Here is a 20,726-nt window from a genome sequence, read left to right as displayed (position 1 = left end):
CAAGGAATTATTTTGAGACGTTCTATGGTCAAAGTTGTACGGGAGGTCATAATTACCCCTTATGGTATTAGAACCTAGCAATCTATTAATCCAAATGTCACAGAGCAAACCCACCTGGTATCCTCAGCTGTCAGGCCTCAAGCATAACAAACACTCCTGCCTCAGTTTCCCCTACTAGAATCCCATAACTACAGTCAAGCTTATCCCCTAGTCCATCAACAGCCTGTATCACCAGAACATAGTTCAAAATAGTCCATAATAAAAGTGCCATGCAGGCCATTGCTTACCCCAGTCTTTAAAACCCAACACAACTTGCCCCATATATCACATTCTGGTGCTTTCAATGGCCCTGCCAGTCCTCTACTCTCCTTGCACCAGGATGACTACCGAAGCACTTCCACCTGAAGCATAATGCCACTCATCCTAGCCTTCCTGCTGGGAGCATACCTGCCACAGAAGCATCCCTCACTTCCTTGGTCCACTCATGGTTTCTCTCGAAACAGATCTCTGGCCCTCAAGATGTCAGCTTGTAAACTCCACCACTGCTCCCCTGCCTTCAGCCCTCTCCAGTTCACTGATCCAATGAACAACTTCTTGGCTGTTGCTCCTGCCTAGAGCTCTCTGTCTCCCTGTCCTGTTTAAACTAGCCAGGAAACCTCCCTTGCTGCTCTCCTGCCTTCAGCCTTCTCTCAGGACGACTTTGTTCTGTTTCTTTGTGGGACTCCAGTCCCCTGGTCCTTATCACCTCTCACATTGTCTTCCTTGCTGACTGAACCAGTCTGCTCTGTCTCATTCAGGCTACATCTACGCTACAGCAATCTGTCCACAGAAGTTACTATCAGAACAGATCTTCCGGCAAAACTTCTGTTGACAGAACACATCCACACACAAAAGTGCATCAAAAGAGCAACCTGCTCTGTCGACAGAGAGTAGCTAGACTGCCTAGCCATTATCTCAATAGAAGGGCCACCTGGAAGCTCAGGAAACAGGGCCATCCAGTGAACCAGAAGCCCTGTCTGGTGACAGCGGGCCCCCAGAGCATCTACATGTCTTTTTGGAAGAAAGAAGCTGTCAACAAAAGGTGTTATGCCTCATTGCAGAGGCAGAATGCTGTCCACAGAAGTGCCGAATTTTGTCGACAGACTGTTGACAAAACATGTTTTGTGTGTAGACGGTGCATGGGTTTTGTCAACAAAACTCTCTAGTGTAGACGTAGCCTCAGACTCTGTCACTCCGGTCTCCCCTGATCTACTGAGTGGCTCTATCTTTAGCTCAATGTCTCCCTAGAGATCCACCCAGTCCTTTATTGTTCCCAATAACTGGGTCAGTTTTTCTCTCTCCCACTGAGACTTCCTGTAGATTCTCTCTGGTCCTTTATATCTCCTTGGTGCTACCTACCTTCTTAATTGGTCATACTGGACTACCTGTTGTGGCACAAGGGACCTAGACTGGCTTCATTTACAGGAGCCAGCTGTCTGTGACAATCTGGCAGTTACAATATCAATGAAATTGGAAGAGAAATATCTATTTGGGAAATACAGGAAAAGAATGCTAAAACATTTTCAAGAGGATAAAGCACAACTCTAATCTACATACAGACATGAGGGCTCCCTACTGAACAATGCATCAGATTCAAGATCTTGGTCTTTATCTAGATGACGCTCAATGAGCTTGCTCCACGACACCTGAAGGTCAAATATTAGGACTGCATTTGACAGCTTTGCTCTTCTGGCAAAATGGAATTGTCAACTGACAGGGTAAGGCTTGTCTGAGCAGATGACATACTTTTTGCAGGGGCCAGGACAAGATTTTGGAATGAATCATCATGGAAATGACAAACCACAACAGATCCCACCATCTCCTGTTCAAAGTGTAATATGGACTTTGTCAATCATTTTTATGGTTTTTTTTGCTGTATAAACACACATCAGTCGTCAAATATTATATAAAAATAATTCTCTACATAGTTTTCCCCTGGGGAAGAGGAAGAAAGGAAGGGCAGATGTTAGCAGAGTTGCTTAGCGCACTACTGAAAGTAATGCAGATACCACAGAGAACAAGGCTATATTACAAGCATGAATAGAACAGATCCCCTACTCCACTTTCACCAGTCCCAGTGCAAGATAAACATGCATAGGTTTATAATTACAACGTTTACTACAAGACATTCATACTCCTCCCGCATGTATTACTACATTGCATTTACATTTGCAGCTGGAACATAGGCTGTTCAAATATCAAATGCAATCCTTTGTTCCATGCAGTATGGCATTCTGATCATATCTGATGTTTCATAAGATCAACTTTAACTTCAATAATAGAAAGTTAGTCAAAAATGAAAAGTTAGACTCTCTGCCTCACTTTGCTGCCTTTCCTCGTGGCAAAGCTGGAGAGAATGTGAACTGAGTAGCACTCTCTGTGCCGTGTTTCAAAAATTACCAGAAACCTGTGTATTGGGTAGAAAACACAGCTTTTTGGCCTCTACTATGCCATGTGGTTCTTTCATATTATGATTTTTTGTAAAGAACAAAAGACAACAGTAGAAAGTCTTCAGCAGGCACAAAACTGCCCTGGTTAGGTCTCTACCCCCTGCCAGACTCCTCCAACGGCCAATCCATAAATACAGCTGGCTGGAAAACAACAATTCTGTTTAGTGAAAAGGACTGCAATTTCAAAATTTGTTTTAATTCTGCACTGGAATGAAACTGAGGCCTTTCAAAAACATTTATGAAAACCAGCAACAGGAGAATAGGCCACTGACTAGGGAAATGGAAAACCCATATTCACATCCATACTTTATATCACAAAGAGCAGGAACCTGAACCTGCAGGCCCCACCTCAAAGGTGAAATTAGGCTTCTCACCACCAAGTTAAGAGTCAATAACTCTCTGTCTCACAAAACAGCTATACCACTTGCGGGCCTTAACTACAGAGCACTGTATATTCTGAGGTCAGTGGGGATCTGTCTCCCTCTCTCCCCTCATACATGCAGACACACACACATACAAAACCTCCTTGATGAAAGAGCAATTTCTCCTGGAGGGAGGAGGGAAATTGGCAAGAAAGTTTCGACCAGCTTTAAAATGGTGCCTTGAGGGCCAGTACCCGCTGGTTCATCTTAAAGAAGCCTCCAAGCATATTCTAATCTGTGCCTGGCTTGACCCAGGCAAAGATGCAGAGAGCTGAAACTGTTTCTCTCATGGTCTCAGGCTTTGTATCATGTATAAACTCAACAAAGCAGAGACTCTGCCCCTAAAGATCCACAAACTGCTATCAAGGCATTCTTTTTCCAGTCCATTGAGAACTAGATCACCTGTGGGAAGGACATTTTATACTCGGAGGTTTTGTTGCAGAGAGGAAACAAGAACCATAGCTCATGGTTTTGATCTTTTAGCAAGACCCTTTCTACTCATGAGATAAAGTTATGGCCCTTTTATCAGCACAGCAGTACTGCTGCAGCTGTGCTGCTCTACGGTCCCCTGTGTAGCTGCTATATGCAGGCTAGAGAGAGCTCTCCTCCCAGCATTAAACCACCCCTAACAAGTGGCAGTATTGATGTCAGTGGGAAAGCATCTTCCACTGACATAGCAGCACTATCCACACCTGTGCTTGAGTGGGTGAAACTTATGTCAGTCAGGCACTTCTTCCCTGACCATCAAAAGTTTTGCAGAACAAGTGCTCACGTAGACAAAGCCTAACTTTGTTCAGTTAGTAAAATGGGATATCATTAGCTCTCAATTTAATACATAGATCAAGTTATCTCCTTCCTTTTCAAGATCTAGAAGCCCATGATTGTTGCTGTACTGGAATCCTTTGCTACAGGAGTTCCATGTACTACTGATAAAAACTGAACTAAGCAATAAGGTACATTTCATTTGTAACAAAATAAAACATTAAGGTTGTTGATAAAATATCAGCCTAAAAAGTACCTGGATCTAAAGCTGATAATTTTAGTTGACATTGCTTTATGGGGATAGGTGCTATTTTAATTTGTGAAGTATAATTAATTCATTAATATTAATAGTAAAATGAGTGTGGCCACCCCATACAGAACGCTTGCAGCTCTGCCCATACTGCTTCACCGAGGAGGAGTCGTGTGCCATATTATATGGGGTGGCCAGGCTCCCGGTCTCCCATCCAGGTTTATTTTATTATTAATAATAATGATTTGATTATACTCTACAAATTGCCCCAACCAAGGCACACACCACATTCAACAATAATATAACATCCTACAAAACATTATAAAACAATAATATCATAGGGCAGGGTTTCCCAAACTTTATATAGTTGGGACCTGGTTTTTTTTCGGTACTCTTTTTTGCAGCCCAAAAATATATATGCATATAAAAATGAATGAAAAATGAATAAATGTTCACTGTTTATTATTTATTCACAATAATAATAAATAATAATAACAATAATCTTGATATAAAATAAATGCCTAACTTATTGTTATTACCTTAATTACAAGTTAACCAGTAGAATTTTAACATTTGTACAGTTTGTTTATTTACAATTTATGAGATGAATTTGAGACATTTATTATGTGTGCACTTAATAGCTTTTAAATAACTAAAAAGAGAACTAGGGGGACAGGTAATGTTATTTTGCATCCCATAGCAACTATGTCTGGAGCAAAAGAAGAAAATTTTATCCTCCAATCTGGTTCAACATTCAATCTATTCCTATATTTATTGTTGAAAAAAAACCAAAGATGAGAAACTAGTTTCACACTTGTCTGTCATGACAAAAGGCATTAAGAATTTGACTGCTTTCTCAGATAAATGTGAATATTCATTTCTACAAGTCAACCAAAAATCAATCAAGGAGAGTTTATCAAAGTTCTCTTTTAAGGGAGAGTCACAAGAAAGTTCAGTTAACGAATTCACTTTTGATGCATTCCGTTGTACTATTTCTTCATTTTCGGTGTCAGCAGTAAATGGGTTCTTAATCCACATTTTACTGGCATCAGTTGGAGGAAAATATTAGTTAAAGCCTGATGTTAGCCCCAAAACATGTTCTTTGCTGCAGAAATCGCATCTGAGATATTAGTTTCAACATATTTTTCTTGTAATTCAGTTGAAGTATAAAAAAATTTAAACTTTCTCTTGTTAACTCGTTGTGCCCATAAACAAAGTTTTTTAATCGTTGCTTCAACATTTTCATGAACTTTGAAAATTTTTAGTGTCTTGTAAATTCAGACTTAACTAATTTAAAAAGACAAAATATGTCACATAAGTAAACCACCATTGTTATCCAATCAAACTCATGAAACCAGTCTTTAAATTTAAATATAACATCTTTTGTTGATGGAGGGTGTCATTCCAACAACAATAAAACTTCATCCTTCATTTCAAAAAGTCATTTCAAAATGTTTCCTTTCGATAGCCATAGAAACTTACAGTGTAATAAGCGAAGGTCATTTTCACTTCCTAATTCTTTGCACAAAGCAGTAAAGATTCTGGAATTCAAAGGACGAGATTTTATATAATTTATAAACTTCACACATTCTTGAAGAGTGGAACTCAAAGTGATGGCATAGGTTTCACAGCTAGTGCCTGTCTGCAAATACTACAATGAACCCATGCACAGTCCAGCACTACAGCTCGAATCCACAGGACAAGCCCACTGTGAGACCCTGCCATTGCTCAAGCCGCATCGTTGCTCAGTCGAACACATTTTTTCCAAGAAGTATTGCTTTGACTAATCGATTAGGTTAAAAATTTCATCAGATGTTGTTCTTGTTGGAAGTGGTTTACAAAATAAGAGAACTTCTTGAATGGAGCTTTTATAATCACATCTAACAAAACACATCAAATTGGTAGCATCTGCCATATCAGTGCTTTCATCCACTTGTAATGCAAAAAGCCTGATTATTCTGTATTCGACGTACGAGAGTTTCCTCAACATTTTTCACCATATCTTCAATTCTACATTTCACTGTATTGTTGAATAAAGACAGCAAACCCAACTGATTTCTTTTTTTTTTTGTCCATAAATACAGGATGTAATAATATGCAATGCAGAAAGTATTAACTTTTCACCAACAGTATGTGGATAACCTGTCTCGGCTATTAGTTTTGAAATTTCATATGAAGCCAATACAAAGTTTTCATTTGAAGAGCACGCAGAAAGTTAACTTTTCGTGCTTTTTTAGTAGAAAATAATTCATTTGTCTTATTTATGAAAATATCTATGGGTTTACTTGCATATTCTGGATGTTTGCATTCCAAATGGTGTTTCAGTTTTGATGGTTTCATGCACTCAAGCACTTTATGAATAGTTCTGAGTGACAGATTACACATAATGGCAAGTGATTACCACTACCAACACTTGTAAAACCAAATTTCAAATACTTGTAGTTCCAAGAAGTTTTTAATCTTCCTATTCTCACTTGTATTAGGCTGCACATCATTCAAATGCTTGTTAGTTGTATTTCCAGTCACAGTCTTCAGGCAAGTATCAGCCATTCTTCAGCCATTGATCCATATTGAATATGAAAACAAAACTTCTACAGTTAACCTAAAAAGACATACACTTTGTTGCACCATGCAGAAACAGAGACTGCTGTGTCATGCGACACAAGAACCGCTGACAGGCTCGGCCACACAAAAGTGTGCACACATCACGTGTGAAAATAGGAAATGTACTAAATTAATAGGATCTTGCACGATAATTTGAATATTTTCTAAGGACTGGTATTTTTTCTTCCCCCAAGGAGCAGTACCAGGCCACAGACAACACTTTGGTAAATGCTGTCACGGGGATAAGACAAAATTAATATAAAAATAACAGCAGTGCTCAGCATGATTGATGATGAAACATTCCCTGAGTGTCTCTAGTCTCTGACTGCCTGATACTGGGACTGGATTACATTGAATGGATCACTAGATTATTGTTCTGTTCTGATCATTCCTAGTGAAGATTCTGGAGCTGGCCACTGACAAAAGACAGGACACTGGCCTAGATAGACCAATGGGGCCATTTTTATGTGATCTCATATAATCACCTGCCTAAAAAAGCTTTAAGTGAAACACAAAATATTGAGAGAGTTAGGATTAAAAATCACAAGACTCAATAACAACGTGTACTGCACATCTTAATAAACATGCGGACAATAAACATGCGGACAAGGGGCACCCAGTGGACATAATATACCTAGATTTCCAGAAAGCCTTTGACACGGTCCCACACCAAAGGCTTTTATGTAAATTAGGTGGTCATGGGATAGGAGGAAAGGTCCTTTCATGGATCGGGAATTGGTTAAAAGACAGAAAACAAAGGGTGGGAATAAATGGTAAATTTTCACAATGGAGGAGGGTAACTAGTGGTGTTCCCCAGGGGTCAGTCCTGGGACCGATCCTGTTCAACTTGTTCATCAATGATCTAGAAAATGAGGTAAGCAGTGAGGTGGCAAAGTTTGCAGATGACACCAAGTTGTTCAGGACAGTCAAAAGCAAAAGGGATTGTGAAGAACTACAAAAAGATCTCAGCAAACTGAGGGATTGGGCAGCAAAATGGCAAATGAAATTTAATGTGGGTAAGTGTAAGGTAATGCATGTTGGAAAAAATAACCCAAATTACACGTACTACATGATGGGGTCAAATTTAGCTACGACAGATCAGGAAAGGGATCTTGGAGTTATAGTGGATAGTTCTCTGAAGACATCCACGCAGTGTGCAGCGGCAGTTAGTAAGGCAAATAGGATGTTAGGAATTATTAAAAAAGGGATCGATAATAAGACAAAAGATATCATACTTCCCCTATATAAAACTATGGTACGCCCACATCTCGAGTACTGCGTGCAAATGTGGTCTCCTCACCTCAAAAAAGATATATTGGCATTAGAAAAGGTTCAGAAAAGGGCGACTAAGATGATTAGGCGCTTGGAAAGGGTCCCATATGGGGAGAGGCTAGAGAGACTGGGACTTTTCAGTTTGGAAAAGAGGCGATTGAGGGGCAATATGATAGAGGTATATAAAATCATGAATGGTGTGGAGAAAGTGAATATAGAAAAATTATTTACCTTTTCCCATAATACAAGAACTAGGGGACACTAAATGAAATTGATGGGTAGTAGGTTCAAAACTAATAAAAGGAAATTTTTCTTCACACAGCGCACAGTCAACCTGTGGAACTCCTTGCCCGAGGAGGCTGTGAAGGCCAGGACTCTATTAGGGTTTAAAAAAGAGCTTGATAAATTTTTGCAGGTTAGGTCCATAAATGGCTATTAGCCAGGGATAAAGTATGGTGCCCTAGCCTTCACAACAAGGGCAGGAGATGGATGGCAGGAGATAAATCACTTGATCATTGTCTTCTGTTCTCCTTCTCTGGGGCACCTGGCATTGGCCACCGTCGGCAGATGGGATGCTGGGCTTGATGGACCTTTGGTCTGACCCAGTATGGCCATTCTTATGTTCTTATGTTCTTATCTCAAGCCATGACTACTTTTTGCTGCTTCTTCCACGGTACCAAGCCTGAGAACCACCCTTCTCTAGCAACTAAAATTCCCACCTGGGCCCTTGTGATTTCTTGTCTAGGCTGCTATGATGTTCTCATAGATTAAAATACCCTTTGCTTATGTTAGGTTACCTCATCTTGTTTTGAATTCAAGTGATGGATTCATAGCTAAGGTGATCAGAACTAACTTGTTCCCAAACAGTAACAGGTTGCTCCAGAATTGTACAGCTGCATGGACCAGCCAAGAAGCCTCTCTAACTTCTCTGTAATCTACTCAAAACTATATGAAACTTGAAGTCCATAAATGCAGGGACTGCTACCTTCTTGCAGCATCAATAACCCATGTCGTCCTAAATCCTTATCTACCCACTTAGCACACGAGGTGCTTCTCAGCAAGCATGCTGCTTTCCCAGATGAGTGTAGTGCCAGTCTCTCTCCCCATGCGTGTTCGGCAGGTCAGAAGGCATTCATTCATCAGAGGCAGAGTGTCTCCCAGAGGAAGAGGGAACTATAGGAACTATAAATGGAGCTGTACATCTGACAGTTTGAAAGTCGTGCTGTCAAATGACTGCTGAAAACTTAGGGTCCATATTCTGATCTGATTTACACGGCTGTAAGCCTGAAGCTGCTTCACTGAAATCAAAAGAGTTACTAGAGATTTAAAGAGGTATAACTGAGAGCAGAGGTTGGCTGTAGCTTTGCTGGGCTGGACCTTTGGTCCCACCATAGATGCTTTGTGCTTCTCCAGTAATGTAAAGCAGCCTTAAAGATGGCTGAAATGACCAGCTGCAGAAATTTCTGGGTGATGAAGATTGGGGTAATTAACACTAGCCCACCATCTCCTGCCCCTCATCCCTACCCCCAGACCCCACCCCATGTATCCAATGTAAAACTTATAGACTGGGTCTACACGAGAGAGTTTTGTCGACAGAAGGGGCCTTCTGTCAACATAACTCAGGGAGCATCTACACACTTAAAGCCTTCTGTCAACAGATTCTTGACAGAACTCTGCATTTGCCTCAAGAGTATTATCCCTCAAAAACGTGAGGCATAACTTTCTGTCGGCAGAGTACCGTCGAAAGAAGCACAGTGTGAACACTTCTGTCGACAGAGAGGGTTTCCAGTTGCTTCTACCTCTTTGTAGAGCTGCCATTCCACTTTCTAACACCAGAGAGCAATGCAGTCTGGCAGGTCTCTGTTGACAAAGTAAGTTGTGTGTGGATGCATTCTGCTGACAGACGTTCTGTCGAGATTTCCCTGTAGACAGTAACTTCTGTTGACAGATGGTTCTAGTGTAGACATAGCCATAGCAGGGAAAAAAGAATGCTATATGAACACCCTTGCATTTGAAAAAAAAAAAGTTCCTGATGCCATCATTGCCACTATGGATGAAGAGGCTCTGTACACTAACATTCCACACAAAGACAGATTACAAGCAATCAGCATACCACCCCTGATGTCAACACAGCCAGTCTGGTGTCTGACCTCTGCAACTTTGTTCTCACCCACAATTATTTCCACTTTGGGGACAACTTATACCTCCAGATTAGTGGAACTGCTATGGGCACCCGCATGGCCCCACAATATGCTAATATATTTATGGATGACCTGGAACAACAATTCCTCAGCTCTCGTCCCCTATTGCCTCTCCTCTACTTAAGGTGCATTGATGACATCTTTATGATTTGGACCCATGGTATAGAGACTTTAACAATCTGCACCCCACCATCAACTTATACGTCGATTAGTCCACGCAAGACACATTTCCTGGACACTACAGTACAAATCAAGGATAGCCTGATCAGTACCACACTGTACCGGAAACCCACTGATTGCTATACTTACCTACACGCTTCTAGCTTCCATCCTGCACACATAACTAGATCCATTGTTTACAGTCAAGCCCTTAGGTACAATTCCATCTGCTTTGATCCAACTGACAGAGACCGAAAACTACAAGATCTCTACCAAATATTCATAAACTTCAATTACCCACCAGGAGAAACAAAAAAACAAATCAACAGGGTTAGACGAATACCCAGAGACCAGCTACTCCAAGATAGGCCCAAAAGAGCCACTACAGCCCCCAACTCAAACCACTGCAACAAATTATTAAAGACCTACAACCTATCCTTAATCAGGATGCCACACTCCAGAAGGCCTTAGGTAACATGCCTGTTCTCTCCTACAGACAACCTCCCAACCTTATGAGGATTCTAACCTATAGCCACAGTCTGTACCACAGGAATACCAGTCCTGGGACTTTTCCTTGCAACAAAGCCCGCTGCCAGCTTTGTCCACACATCTATTCTGGCAATACCATCACTGGACCTAACCAGGTTATTCACAGAATCACAGGCACATTCTCATGCTCCTCAACTAACATCATATATGCCATCATGTACCAACAATGCCCAGATGCTTTGCATATTGGACAGACTTCAAACTCTCTTAGACAAAGAGTTAATGGGCACAAAACAGACATCAAAACATTCCTAATCCACAAACCAGTTAGTCTACATTTTAATGGAGTGGGCCATTCTGTTAATGACTTAAGAGTCTGAGTCTTACTGAAGAAGAATTTTCAGTCTGCTTTAGAAAGAGAAGCTGTTGAACTCTCTTTCATATTCAAATTCGACACATTAACACGTGGTTTGAACCAGGATGCAAATTTTCTGGGACATTATAGGGGCTCTTTGGCATACTTGACTTAATCTAATTCTTGACTTTCCCCCACCACCCCTCTGCTCTCTGATTTGCTCACCTTGATAATTTTTTTCTGGTTTGTCAACCTTGATTACTGGTTTTGGTTCTCTATGCCTTAAATATCGAGTCTGGTCTGGTATGTCTATGGTCTGAAGATGTGTGTCTTTCCCACGAAAGCTCACCTAATAAATTATTTTGTTAGTCTTTAAAGTGCTACTTGACTGCTTTTTTGTTTTGATAGTATATAGACTAGCACGGCTCCCTCTCTGTTACCCTTGCATTTCATCACTCTTGAGTTACGAGAGTCTGTTGTGGGTAGAAAAACGTACACATCTTTGGGTACACTCTGAGTTGTTCCTCAAGACTATACTGGTGTCCAGCTGCTCAAGGACCAAGAAGCCATAAGACAGTATGATCTAACACCAAATGCCTGGTATTGAGGATTTTGCCCATTATACCCTTTAATTCTGTACTTCAAAAATAAACATATACAATTTGTGCAGTATTGATTTTAAGACAAATGGTTTTGCTGCCCTCTAGAAGCTTTGGAATCTTTCTCTTAATAATTGTTTCATTATTTTACAAGGCAGGACATGAAAGTTAGATTTTGGTAGGAACGCTGCACATGGAGGAAGCTGATGTTGAATACTCCTGCTAACATTTCCACCACCAAGACTGACACTTCATGTACGTTTCCCAATCTTTCACAAGCTCCCGGTTTTTCATTTGATTTCCAACATAGTCAATAGCTCACTTAGGCCCTAAGCTACAAACTACTCAGTGACTGGGTACCACTAACTGGCAAGTGAAGCAGCTTGCAGGACTTCGGTCTAAGTTATTTGCTACTTCCACTAACATCTTATGACGCATACCCTAATATACTGATGTATGTATGTTTGAATTTTCCAAAACATTGACATATCACTCTTTATCAACACCTATTTCACCTTTTACTACGACGAGAACCAGAGCACTCATATATGAATCACACTTGGTAGCACACTAAGACACAAGACCATCTTTTTCTAAGAAGAAATTCTCACAAAACCAGAACAAGACTGCTTGCACAGTGATATATCAAATATTGATTATACATCATGGATCAGATTTTCAGTGGCAGAAGATTCATATCTCTTTGGAGTGGTCCTCTTGGGGCCAGAGTGCCCACTCCACAGCCTGCATCTAACAGCAATGCAGCGTAAAAGCAAATTAGTCACATTCAGCTGAGCACATGCTTCAGTGCTCTGCTGAACTGGTACAGAGAGGATGTAGCCCAGGTTCTCCTTTCTGTTTGGTAAGCAGAGAATGCAGAAATCTTCGATAGCACAGGAATTGCACATACACACCTGCCTTTATTTTTCAAATCATTTAAAAATGTAATGTAAATCTTTTAAATACTGATTTAAAAATAACAGCAAATAAGAGCAAATTAGGACTTACTGTTACACCAAAGAAGTTGGTTTCATTCATAGCATCCAGAAAAATTTTGCCAAGTTTGTGGTTTGTGTAGTTAAAATCCTCAATCTTTTGGTGTTTGTTTGTAGTGTTGAGATATTTCATTGCCCGCTGCAGTGTTTTGGCAATCACCCATATTCCATCGTAGGCATAACCGTGAAATTTACTGGACTGTCCATCTCCCCGTTTGTCATTATACTCCTTTTCATACTGCTGTGGCGTCTATGGAGAAGGAAATAAATCTTCATGACATAGTTCAGGATTTCACAGATTTTGGGTTCTGAATCTTTGCTTAGAAAGTTTCCCTTTGACTTAGAGAAGATTTTTGAAACAAGGGCTAGGAAAGACTTGAAATCCCATGAGATCGTTAATTCCTATTAACTAAGGGGAAGAGCCTAGAGAGAGATAAATATGTAGTGCACAGACTATGCAAGAAAGAAGCAACCATTTAAAGTAATTGTATTGTCATGCATCAGTTTTCCATTCCAACCTGCCCAGAACCCAAGGTTCCAGGCTAGTGAGCCACAGAACTACCAGAGGGCAAGATTCTTTCTGATCTCTGTCATGCCCAAAGCAAAATGTGAAGGGTTTTATATTTTTTCCTAATGTGATTTTTTTAAATCACAGAAGTGTTTAGATTGTTGTTTTGTTTTAGACTCTTGCTAAGCTCTTGACCTCAGAAATGGCTTGCTGCAATGAGCCCCGTACAGCACTCAGTCTGCATACATGTGAATGACTACATGAGAGCAAAGCACTGGAGAATCAGGCCCATTTGTTCATGGGCCAGGACTTTATGCGTTCTATTTTATATAGGAACAAATACACACAACACATTCAAAAGTGTTATACAGCACAATTTGAAAATACAAAGATCCTTCCAAATTCATACCTGTGGTTATACAATAAGATGGCATATTGTATATGCATCTATCTAAAATCTAGGGCTCATCCAATCCTGTGAATCACAGAGAGCTAGCGAGGTTAACAATTTATAGGATTGGACATTACTGAATATAAATAATATACAGAGCTAAAGAAGTAGATAGCAAAAAGAGTTTTCTAGTGATCTCTCTGTCCACATAGTATCTAGTACTGTTGATTGTAATTTGCATATTTTGTATCAGGTTTGTGCTTTCTTGCCTTAGGGATATGTACATATATCTGACTGTAGGGAAAATCCAAGAACTAAGACAACAGAGAGTGGGATTTAATCTGTATATCACCCCGCAGAAGAGAAGAAACAATATTGGTAAGTGTTTTAAAATAGCATATTGGAGGAGGTGGATAATCATATCAACTGCAATACAAGTGCAAATAATAAGGATGAAAATTAAAAAGAAGTGAACTTACATTGTTTAATCAGAATGCTAAGTACTTAACATTTTTCCAGTAAGCGCTGATGTCAAAACATGGCTCTCAGGGGAAAGATAAAAAAAAAGGAAAACATCAGCACCTCTGATTAAACAAGTGTTTAGAAATGCCAGGCATTAACCAGTGGCAGCCTTAGTTCTAGGTCTAATAACAGGTGCTGACAAAGTGGGTCTTGCCCACAAAAGCTTATGCTCCAAAAAACCTTAGTTTATAAGGTGCCACAGGACTCCTCGTTGTTTTTGTGGATACAGACAAACACAGGTGCTTCTTAGGACACCCCAGCATAAGAGGCATCAAAAACATAGCATCTGGTTGCTCTTTGCGTCTTGGAGTTACCTGCAATCATACTGATGTGCTCTGAACTCAGCATCGCCTTTTAAGGAAGGCTAGTCAACAGCAGGACTGCTCCTCCTGCTTTTGGTGGAAGGCTACCTGCCTCTCAATTATGTCAGCAGCAGCAGTGATTTCCTCTTCATTTGGGTCCCTAGAAAATCTGAGGCCAGAAGAACACTCTTCAGACACACCCCAGAAGGTGGAGTGAGGGGAAGGCAGAAATGAAATGAGTCATGTCAGAGGCAGAGAGACCTAGGAAGGAGATAGGAAAGTGTGAAGACAAAGCAGGGAGGAAGTGGACCAGGCAGAGGAACCTAAATATAGGAAGAGGACGGTAGAGAGACAGGCATGAATTGGTGGCAAGACATACTAGAAATGTTAGGGGAAACTTAGGGAAGAAAGTAGAGCAACCAGAGACTAGTACTAGGAGCCCTTTAGAATCCCTGTGCATACCATCTCCAGCATCATGGGGTGGGGTGGGGGGAAGGTCTGTGGCTCAAAGTTCCCAGCACTGTTGAGAGTCTTTCCCAAGGGAATTGAAGCAGCAGGCCCCTAGGAAAGAGCTGCAAGATGATGAGGAAAGGGCTAGAGCTTGAGATAAAAGAGAGTGTGTTTGAGGTCCACTTATAGACAGAGGGAGATGAAATGAGGACAGGAGAAGAAAAGAGAATAAGAGTTACACACAAAAAAAAATCAGCAGATGAAAAGGACTGTTGTGGAAGATCTGGGGTGAGAGATGAGGGACTATTTAATGCTTGCTGTACAATGACCATTTCTACTGGCAGTTTTTAGTCCCTCTCTTTCATGATCACTAAATTCACCCAAGGACACAAAATATTAAAAAAAAAAAAAAAACAACTCCACAATGTCTCTTCCTGTAGTTATCAAATTTTAAGTAACTGACCTTTATTGATAATTAAATGTTACAGAGTAGTTGAAAGGAAGATACTAACCCGTCCTGATATCGTCCTTATCACTTTTGAACTGAGAGGTTCAAAATCCACTCCAATGTAACCTTCCATAGCAGTAAGAAGATTTTTGCTGAGACAGTGTGAAGAATTAATCCAAGATTCCCACCACGAACTTTCATACCACCCAGGAATGATCCATTGATATTTACTGCCATACATCTCCTCATGATAAGCCTACAATGATAATAAAAAAGTCAACATGCTTTGAGCAGTTGATTGATCAAAACCCTTAGTACAAACATCAGAAATAAAAATTCTCCTGTTTAAATATCTACATAATGAATTTGCTGCATAATTAAAAGATGGAAAATATTTTAAGTAAGTTATTTTGTAACAGTGAAGACTTCTTTTGTGTTTCCAAATCTATGAAGAACACATTTTACAAAGTAGTAAGACAAAAGCTGCTCAAAATCAATTTAATTAGAAGTAGAAGAACAAAAAAAAAATTAAAAACCAAAACAAAACCCTCGGTATCTAAAAGGGGAATAGGGGGTTTAAAAACCATTGACAAAAGTGGATCAATTCCATAAGAAATCCTGTATTAAAGTAGCTTTTAACATCAATTTGAGAAGAGCGGAAAGAGACAACTGTGTGTGAACATGCCGAAAACTATCAGTCTGTAACACAGAAGATGAAAATTCACAAATGTTGCAAATGTTCATGTTGTGATAATGCAGAACAGAAACTTTAACCATACTCTTGTCTACTGAGAACCATAATGCAGTGGCAAACTTTGTGGCATGGCAAACAAATTTCACAGAGATTCTTTTAAAATAATTCATTACTACTGAACTCTACTTTTTAAACCATTGAGCATAGCTCATTAAACCTACAAAGACAGGCAATCTTAACTTAACTAGACAAAACACACAGAAAAAAGGTATCTCCCATACTTTTTTTTTTAAAGACATGTATGACAGCTTTTGTGAAAATTTGTTCTTTATGCAGAAGATAACTTATTATGGATGAATACAGGAATCCTGAACTTTTGTATTGTGAAGGAAAGTTCCCTTTAATTAGCATAAAATCTGTAAATGTTTCCTCGAGTCTCATTCTTTATTGCTGCTGGATGTTTTCCTCTTCAAAGAGTAATTTTCATGTTTCTTTGCTGGTTCATAAATATATGGAATATGAGAGATGTGAGGCACGTAATGTAGCTAAACCAGATGCCCGAACCTTAGAATACATGATAAAACACTAATACCCTTAAATGTAACAGACTTTCACAAAGCCTGAAAAGGAAACAGATTCTTACAAATATCCTTATTTCTCCCATTTATATCATCCTCATAGAGAACAGACTATGACCAGAAGAGGGAAATAGCCAGAATATAGATATGAGGCACAATGTTTACTCAGAATACAATTCTTATGAAAAAATACTCTGAAAAAATCTGAGGAAGGCCCTGGGGGTACTTGAAGATGAGATGGAAATGTTAATGAAAGAGATAGAAACCTGGAGAACTCCTAAATCAGGACAATGACCCAATGCAGGACGAATGTTGGGGTTGGTTTTTATGTCTGCCTGGACTACTATAGTGCTGCTACCTCCTACAAGATTATATTGAGCAAGGCAATTTTGTCCACCTCAGCTGCTGGAACTCGGCTCCAGTCAAGTTACAGAAGTTATGTACACAATAATCTGCTCCATGAAGTGGAAGGCTTCAGCGTCTCCTGGGATCTCAAAATACCAATTAATTATCTGCCTGTGCCCCACAACAGTAAATTAAATTATGCACCCAACAGTCCCACATTAATTCTCTGACTCCTCAGCCCCCAATTAAGTGCCCCCAATCCAACAGAAATTCTGCTACTCCACCACACATCTGCACCTTGCTCCACTGCACACCTCCGCTCCTCCTACCGCTGAGGACGTTCACTGGCCTCTCCCTTCTCTGTGACAGAGGCTGCTCCAGAAGCCCTTAGCCCCATCCCTCCCAGGTTTGGGGAAGGGAAGAACTCAGGACTTTTCTTCCATCAGTGTACTAAGGTAAACTAAACAGAATGCTCTGACCAGATAAACTAGGTTTCCAGCTGCTTTGCATCATCAGAGGCTAAGCAATACAAAGCAGCCAGTGTGTAATCCTGCATCTTCCTATCTGCCAGTTCTCTGGGCTGACCAGATTCCCTTCTGGCCAGCTCCTGGGCTACTCACCTGATGGAGAAATTGGTGGGCTCCTGGGCGACTGGCTGGGAGCCAGAGACACCAGAAATATATTAACTACTAGTAGAGCAAGCGCGGCACATTTGGGGAGAATATGTTATAGATTTCTTACATTACAGCTACATGTACACTAGCACAAATCGTTGAAATGGCCATGCAAATAGCCATTTCGAAGACTACTAATGAAGCGCTGACATGCATATTCAGCATCTCATTAGCATGCTGCCAGTGGCAGCACCTTGAAATTGCCGCATTTCACTCCTGTGCAGATCGTCCAGATGGGGGTCCTTTTTGAAAGTACCGCAGGAACTTCAAAATCCCCTTATTCCTATCAGCAGATTTTGAAGTTGGTGGGGTCCTTTCAAAACCCATCTGGATGAGCTGTGCGGGAGCAAGATGCAGCAATTTCAAAGTCCCGCGGCTGGCGGCATGCTAATGAAGCACTGAATATGCATTCCAGAGCCTCATTAATAATCTTCGAAATGTCCACTTTGAAAATTTGTGCTCGTGTAGACGCTGCCTACAAGGAGCTTGAATCCATGCTCTACATAAGAAATGGAACTCAACCGTAACTACGGAACCACAATGCACATTTTAAGTTTTCCTTGTCTTCTCTCGCTGTGTAAAGTGTTCAATAAGTTAGTCAAAACAGTGAAAATATAAATCCATAAAACCCGTAAGATGAAGGTCAGATTTGCACTGATAATGCTGTATTGATCTTCAGCTATCCAGTGAAAGTGTGTTCTGGCTATATAAAAGAAAGTTGGTTTGTGCAGAAGGGAGCACTGTTAAATTGCTGCCAGAGTGCTGGGCCTATGGATTCTGGTGCATACGGCAGCACCCCCTGGCATGAAGTGGTTACTGCAGTTTCTTAAACTATGTTCCACAGAACAGTTCCGCAAACAACTTGCTGGCATGCTTCAAGCATCTGGCACTTTTTTGATATCATACACCGACGGTCTATATTCTGTTATTAAAACCAGATACAAAGTTACTTCTTCGCTGGTATGATACCTGCTGAAATTACTTCATTTTGTTTTTGCTGTGTATGTTGCTGGTTTGTATTCGTTTATTGGTCTGGCAACATTTTTGAAGAAAATTTTCATAGGTACTCCACATTAAAAAAAATACTATTGCCTGGTGTTCTGTGGTGTCAAAAAGTTTAAGAAACACTAATGTACAGGTTTCATAGTTTTGTTCAATAGCTCTCCATATCCCCACTAAACAAATTGTTCCTTTCAATGCCACTGGTTGCTGCATAATAAAACTGTCATCTGATTTTCCTTCGTTTTCTTGGGTTTGTTGCCTCAGGTAGTGTGACTGTGGTGGGATTTACAAACCTCACAGCACAGATGGAAAGGGAAGGAGATCCTCTCCTGTTTACAGGCTAGCAACTTGAGACCGCTGCCTGCCACCCCCAACCCCCAGTGGTCAGAGCTGCCTGTCATGGAGACAGGCACTCAAAGCTGCAGCCAATAGAGGAAACAAGGCATGCTATAAAGAGAGTACAGATGAGGGATTAGAGGCACGAAGGCCTAGGAGAGCAGATAGTCAATACTCCTGGATCAGGCTGCCTCCCTGAATACAGCCAAGATACTGAAGCAGAGTACTAGACTTAGTAAAAGATGAAGGCCCAAGAACTGCCCTGACTGAAAGCCAGTGAAGGAGGGCTTGTCAGATAGTTCAGAATCTGCACTGCGATTCAGGGTACACCCTCTCAACAATCTTCTGGAGTCTGCCAAGGATGACGCGAGCGAACAGTTTACCAGTGACGTTTAGGAGGGAGATTTCACGGTAGTTGTTGCAGTCGCTTCTGTCTCCTTTGTTCTTATACAACGTTACAATGTTAGCATCACGCATATCCTGTGGAACCTCACCCTCTTTCCAGCACAGGCACAGTAGCTCATGTAGGGGTTCCAGGAGTGTGTCCGCGGCACATTTGATTACCTCTGGTGCTATACCATCCTGACCAGGGGCCTTTCCTGCTGCAATGCTGTCGATGGCTCTCTTCAGTTCATCCACAGTTGGTTCTTGATCCAGTTCGTCCATTACTGGTAGGAGCTCAACGGCATCAAGGGCTGCATCAACCACAACGTTCTCGCGTGAGTACAGCTCGGAGTAGTGCTCAACCCAGAGCTCCATCTGTTTGGCTTTGTCAGCAGTGACTTCACCAGATTTGGATTTCAGAGGTGCCATCTTGTTCTGGGTGGGTCCTAATGCCTTCCTCATACCCTCGTACATTCCTCTGAGATTACCAAAGTCGGCACAGGTCTGGATGCTGCTGCATAGGTGGAGCCAGTGGTTGTTGGCAAAGTGCCTGGTTGTCTGATGTACTGTTCTTCTGGCCTCTCTAAGTGCTTCCTGGGTACTCTGGCTCGGTGAGCATTTTTACTCCAGGAGTGCAGCGCGCTTCTTTTCAATGACTGGAATCATTTCATCAGAGTTAGCTTCGAACCAGTCGTTCGTGTTTCTAGCTCTTCTTCCAAACACCGAGAAGGCCGTGTTGTAAACTGTATCCCTCAGATGTTGCCATTTGGATGTCGCATGGGCACGCCCAGGGCCGCTGCGCAGATTTTCCTGGAGAGTCTCTCTGAACTTTTCAGCTCTCTCCGAGTTTGCCATGCGGATTCCGTGCAGAGATGTCTACCGTTGACATGGTCTTCTCTCTAAGGCAGCTGCAGGAGAAGTGCAGGGAGCAGAGAAAGCCACTCTACATAGCCTTCATCGACCTGACCAAGGCCTTTGACTTGGTCAGCAGGGATGGTCTGTTCAAACTGCTCCACAAGATAGGCTGTCCTCCACGGTTACTCAAGATGATCCAGTCGTTCCACGAGGACATGAGAGGAACCATCCAATATGACGGCGCATTATTGGATGCTTTCAGAATCAGGCGCGGCGTCAAACAAGGATGCGTGCTTGCTCCGACGTTGTTCGGGATCTTCTTCGCACTCCTCCTGAAGCATGCCTTTGGATCTTCAACACAGGGCATCTTGATGCACACAAGATCTGATGGGAAACTGTTTAACCTTGCAAGGCTGAAAGCTAAGTCTAAGGTGCGAGAAGTCCTCATCAGAGACATGCTGTTCGCAGATGATGCTGCTGTAGTGTCTCACACAGAAGACCAGCTTCAAAAACTACTGGATCAGTTCTCCAAAGCGTGCAAGGACTTTGGGCTTACCATCAGCCTAAAGAAGACAAACGTACTCGGTCAGGATGTTGCTGAATCCCCATCCATCAGCACTGACAACTATACATTAGAGGT

At 41.3% G+C, this 20,726-nt stretch overlaps 1 protein-coding gene across 2 annotated transcripts in view; it reads right to left on the bottom strand.

Annotated features, from left to right (window-relative positions):
- GABBR2 (gamma-aminobutyric acid type B receptor subunit 2) overlaps positions 1-20,726 on the bottom strand; it is a 776,613-nt gene that overhangs the window by 395,389 nt on the left and 360,498 nt on the right. For both annotated transcript variants that reach the window (XR_012644212.1, XM_074985985.1), the window contains exons 6-7: positions 15,283-15,474; positions 12,611-12,847 (exon numbers count right to left, since the gene is read on the bottom strand). Coding sequence is in view for 1 of the 2 variants with exons in the window: in XM_074985985.1 (XP_074842086.1) it covers positions 12,611-12,847; positions 15,283-15,474 (429 nt within the window). In the remaining variant the exon portion in view is untranslated. The remainder of the gene's footprint in view (positions 1-12,610; positions 12,848-15,282; positions 15,475-20,726) is intronic.

This window comes from Carettochelys insculpta, chromosome 2, assembly GCF_033958435.1.
Source record: "Carettochelys insculpta isolate YL-2023 chromosome 2, ASM3395843v1, whole genome shotgun sequence".
NCBI lineage: Eukaryota > Metazoa > Chordata > Testudines > Carettochelyidae > Carettochelys > Carettochelys insculpta.
This window is presented reverse-complemented; position numbering and strand designations above follow the sequence as displayed.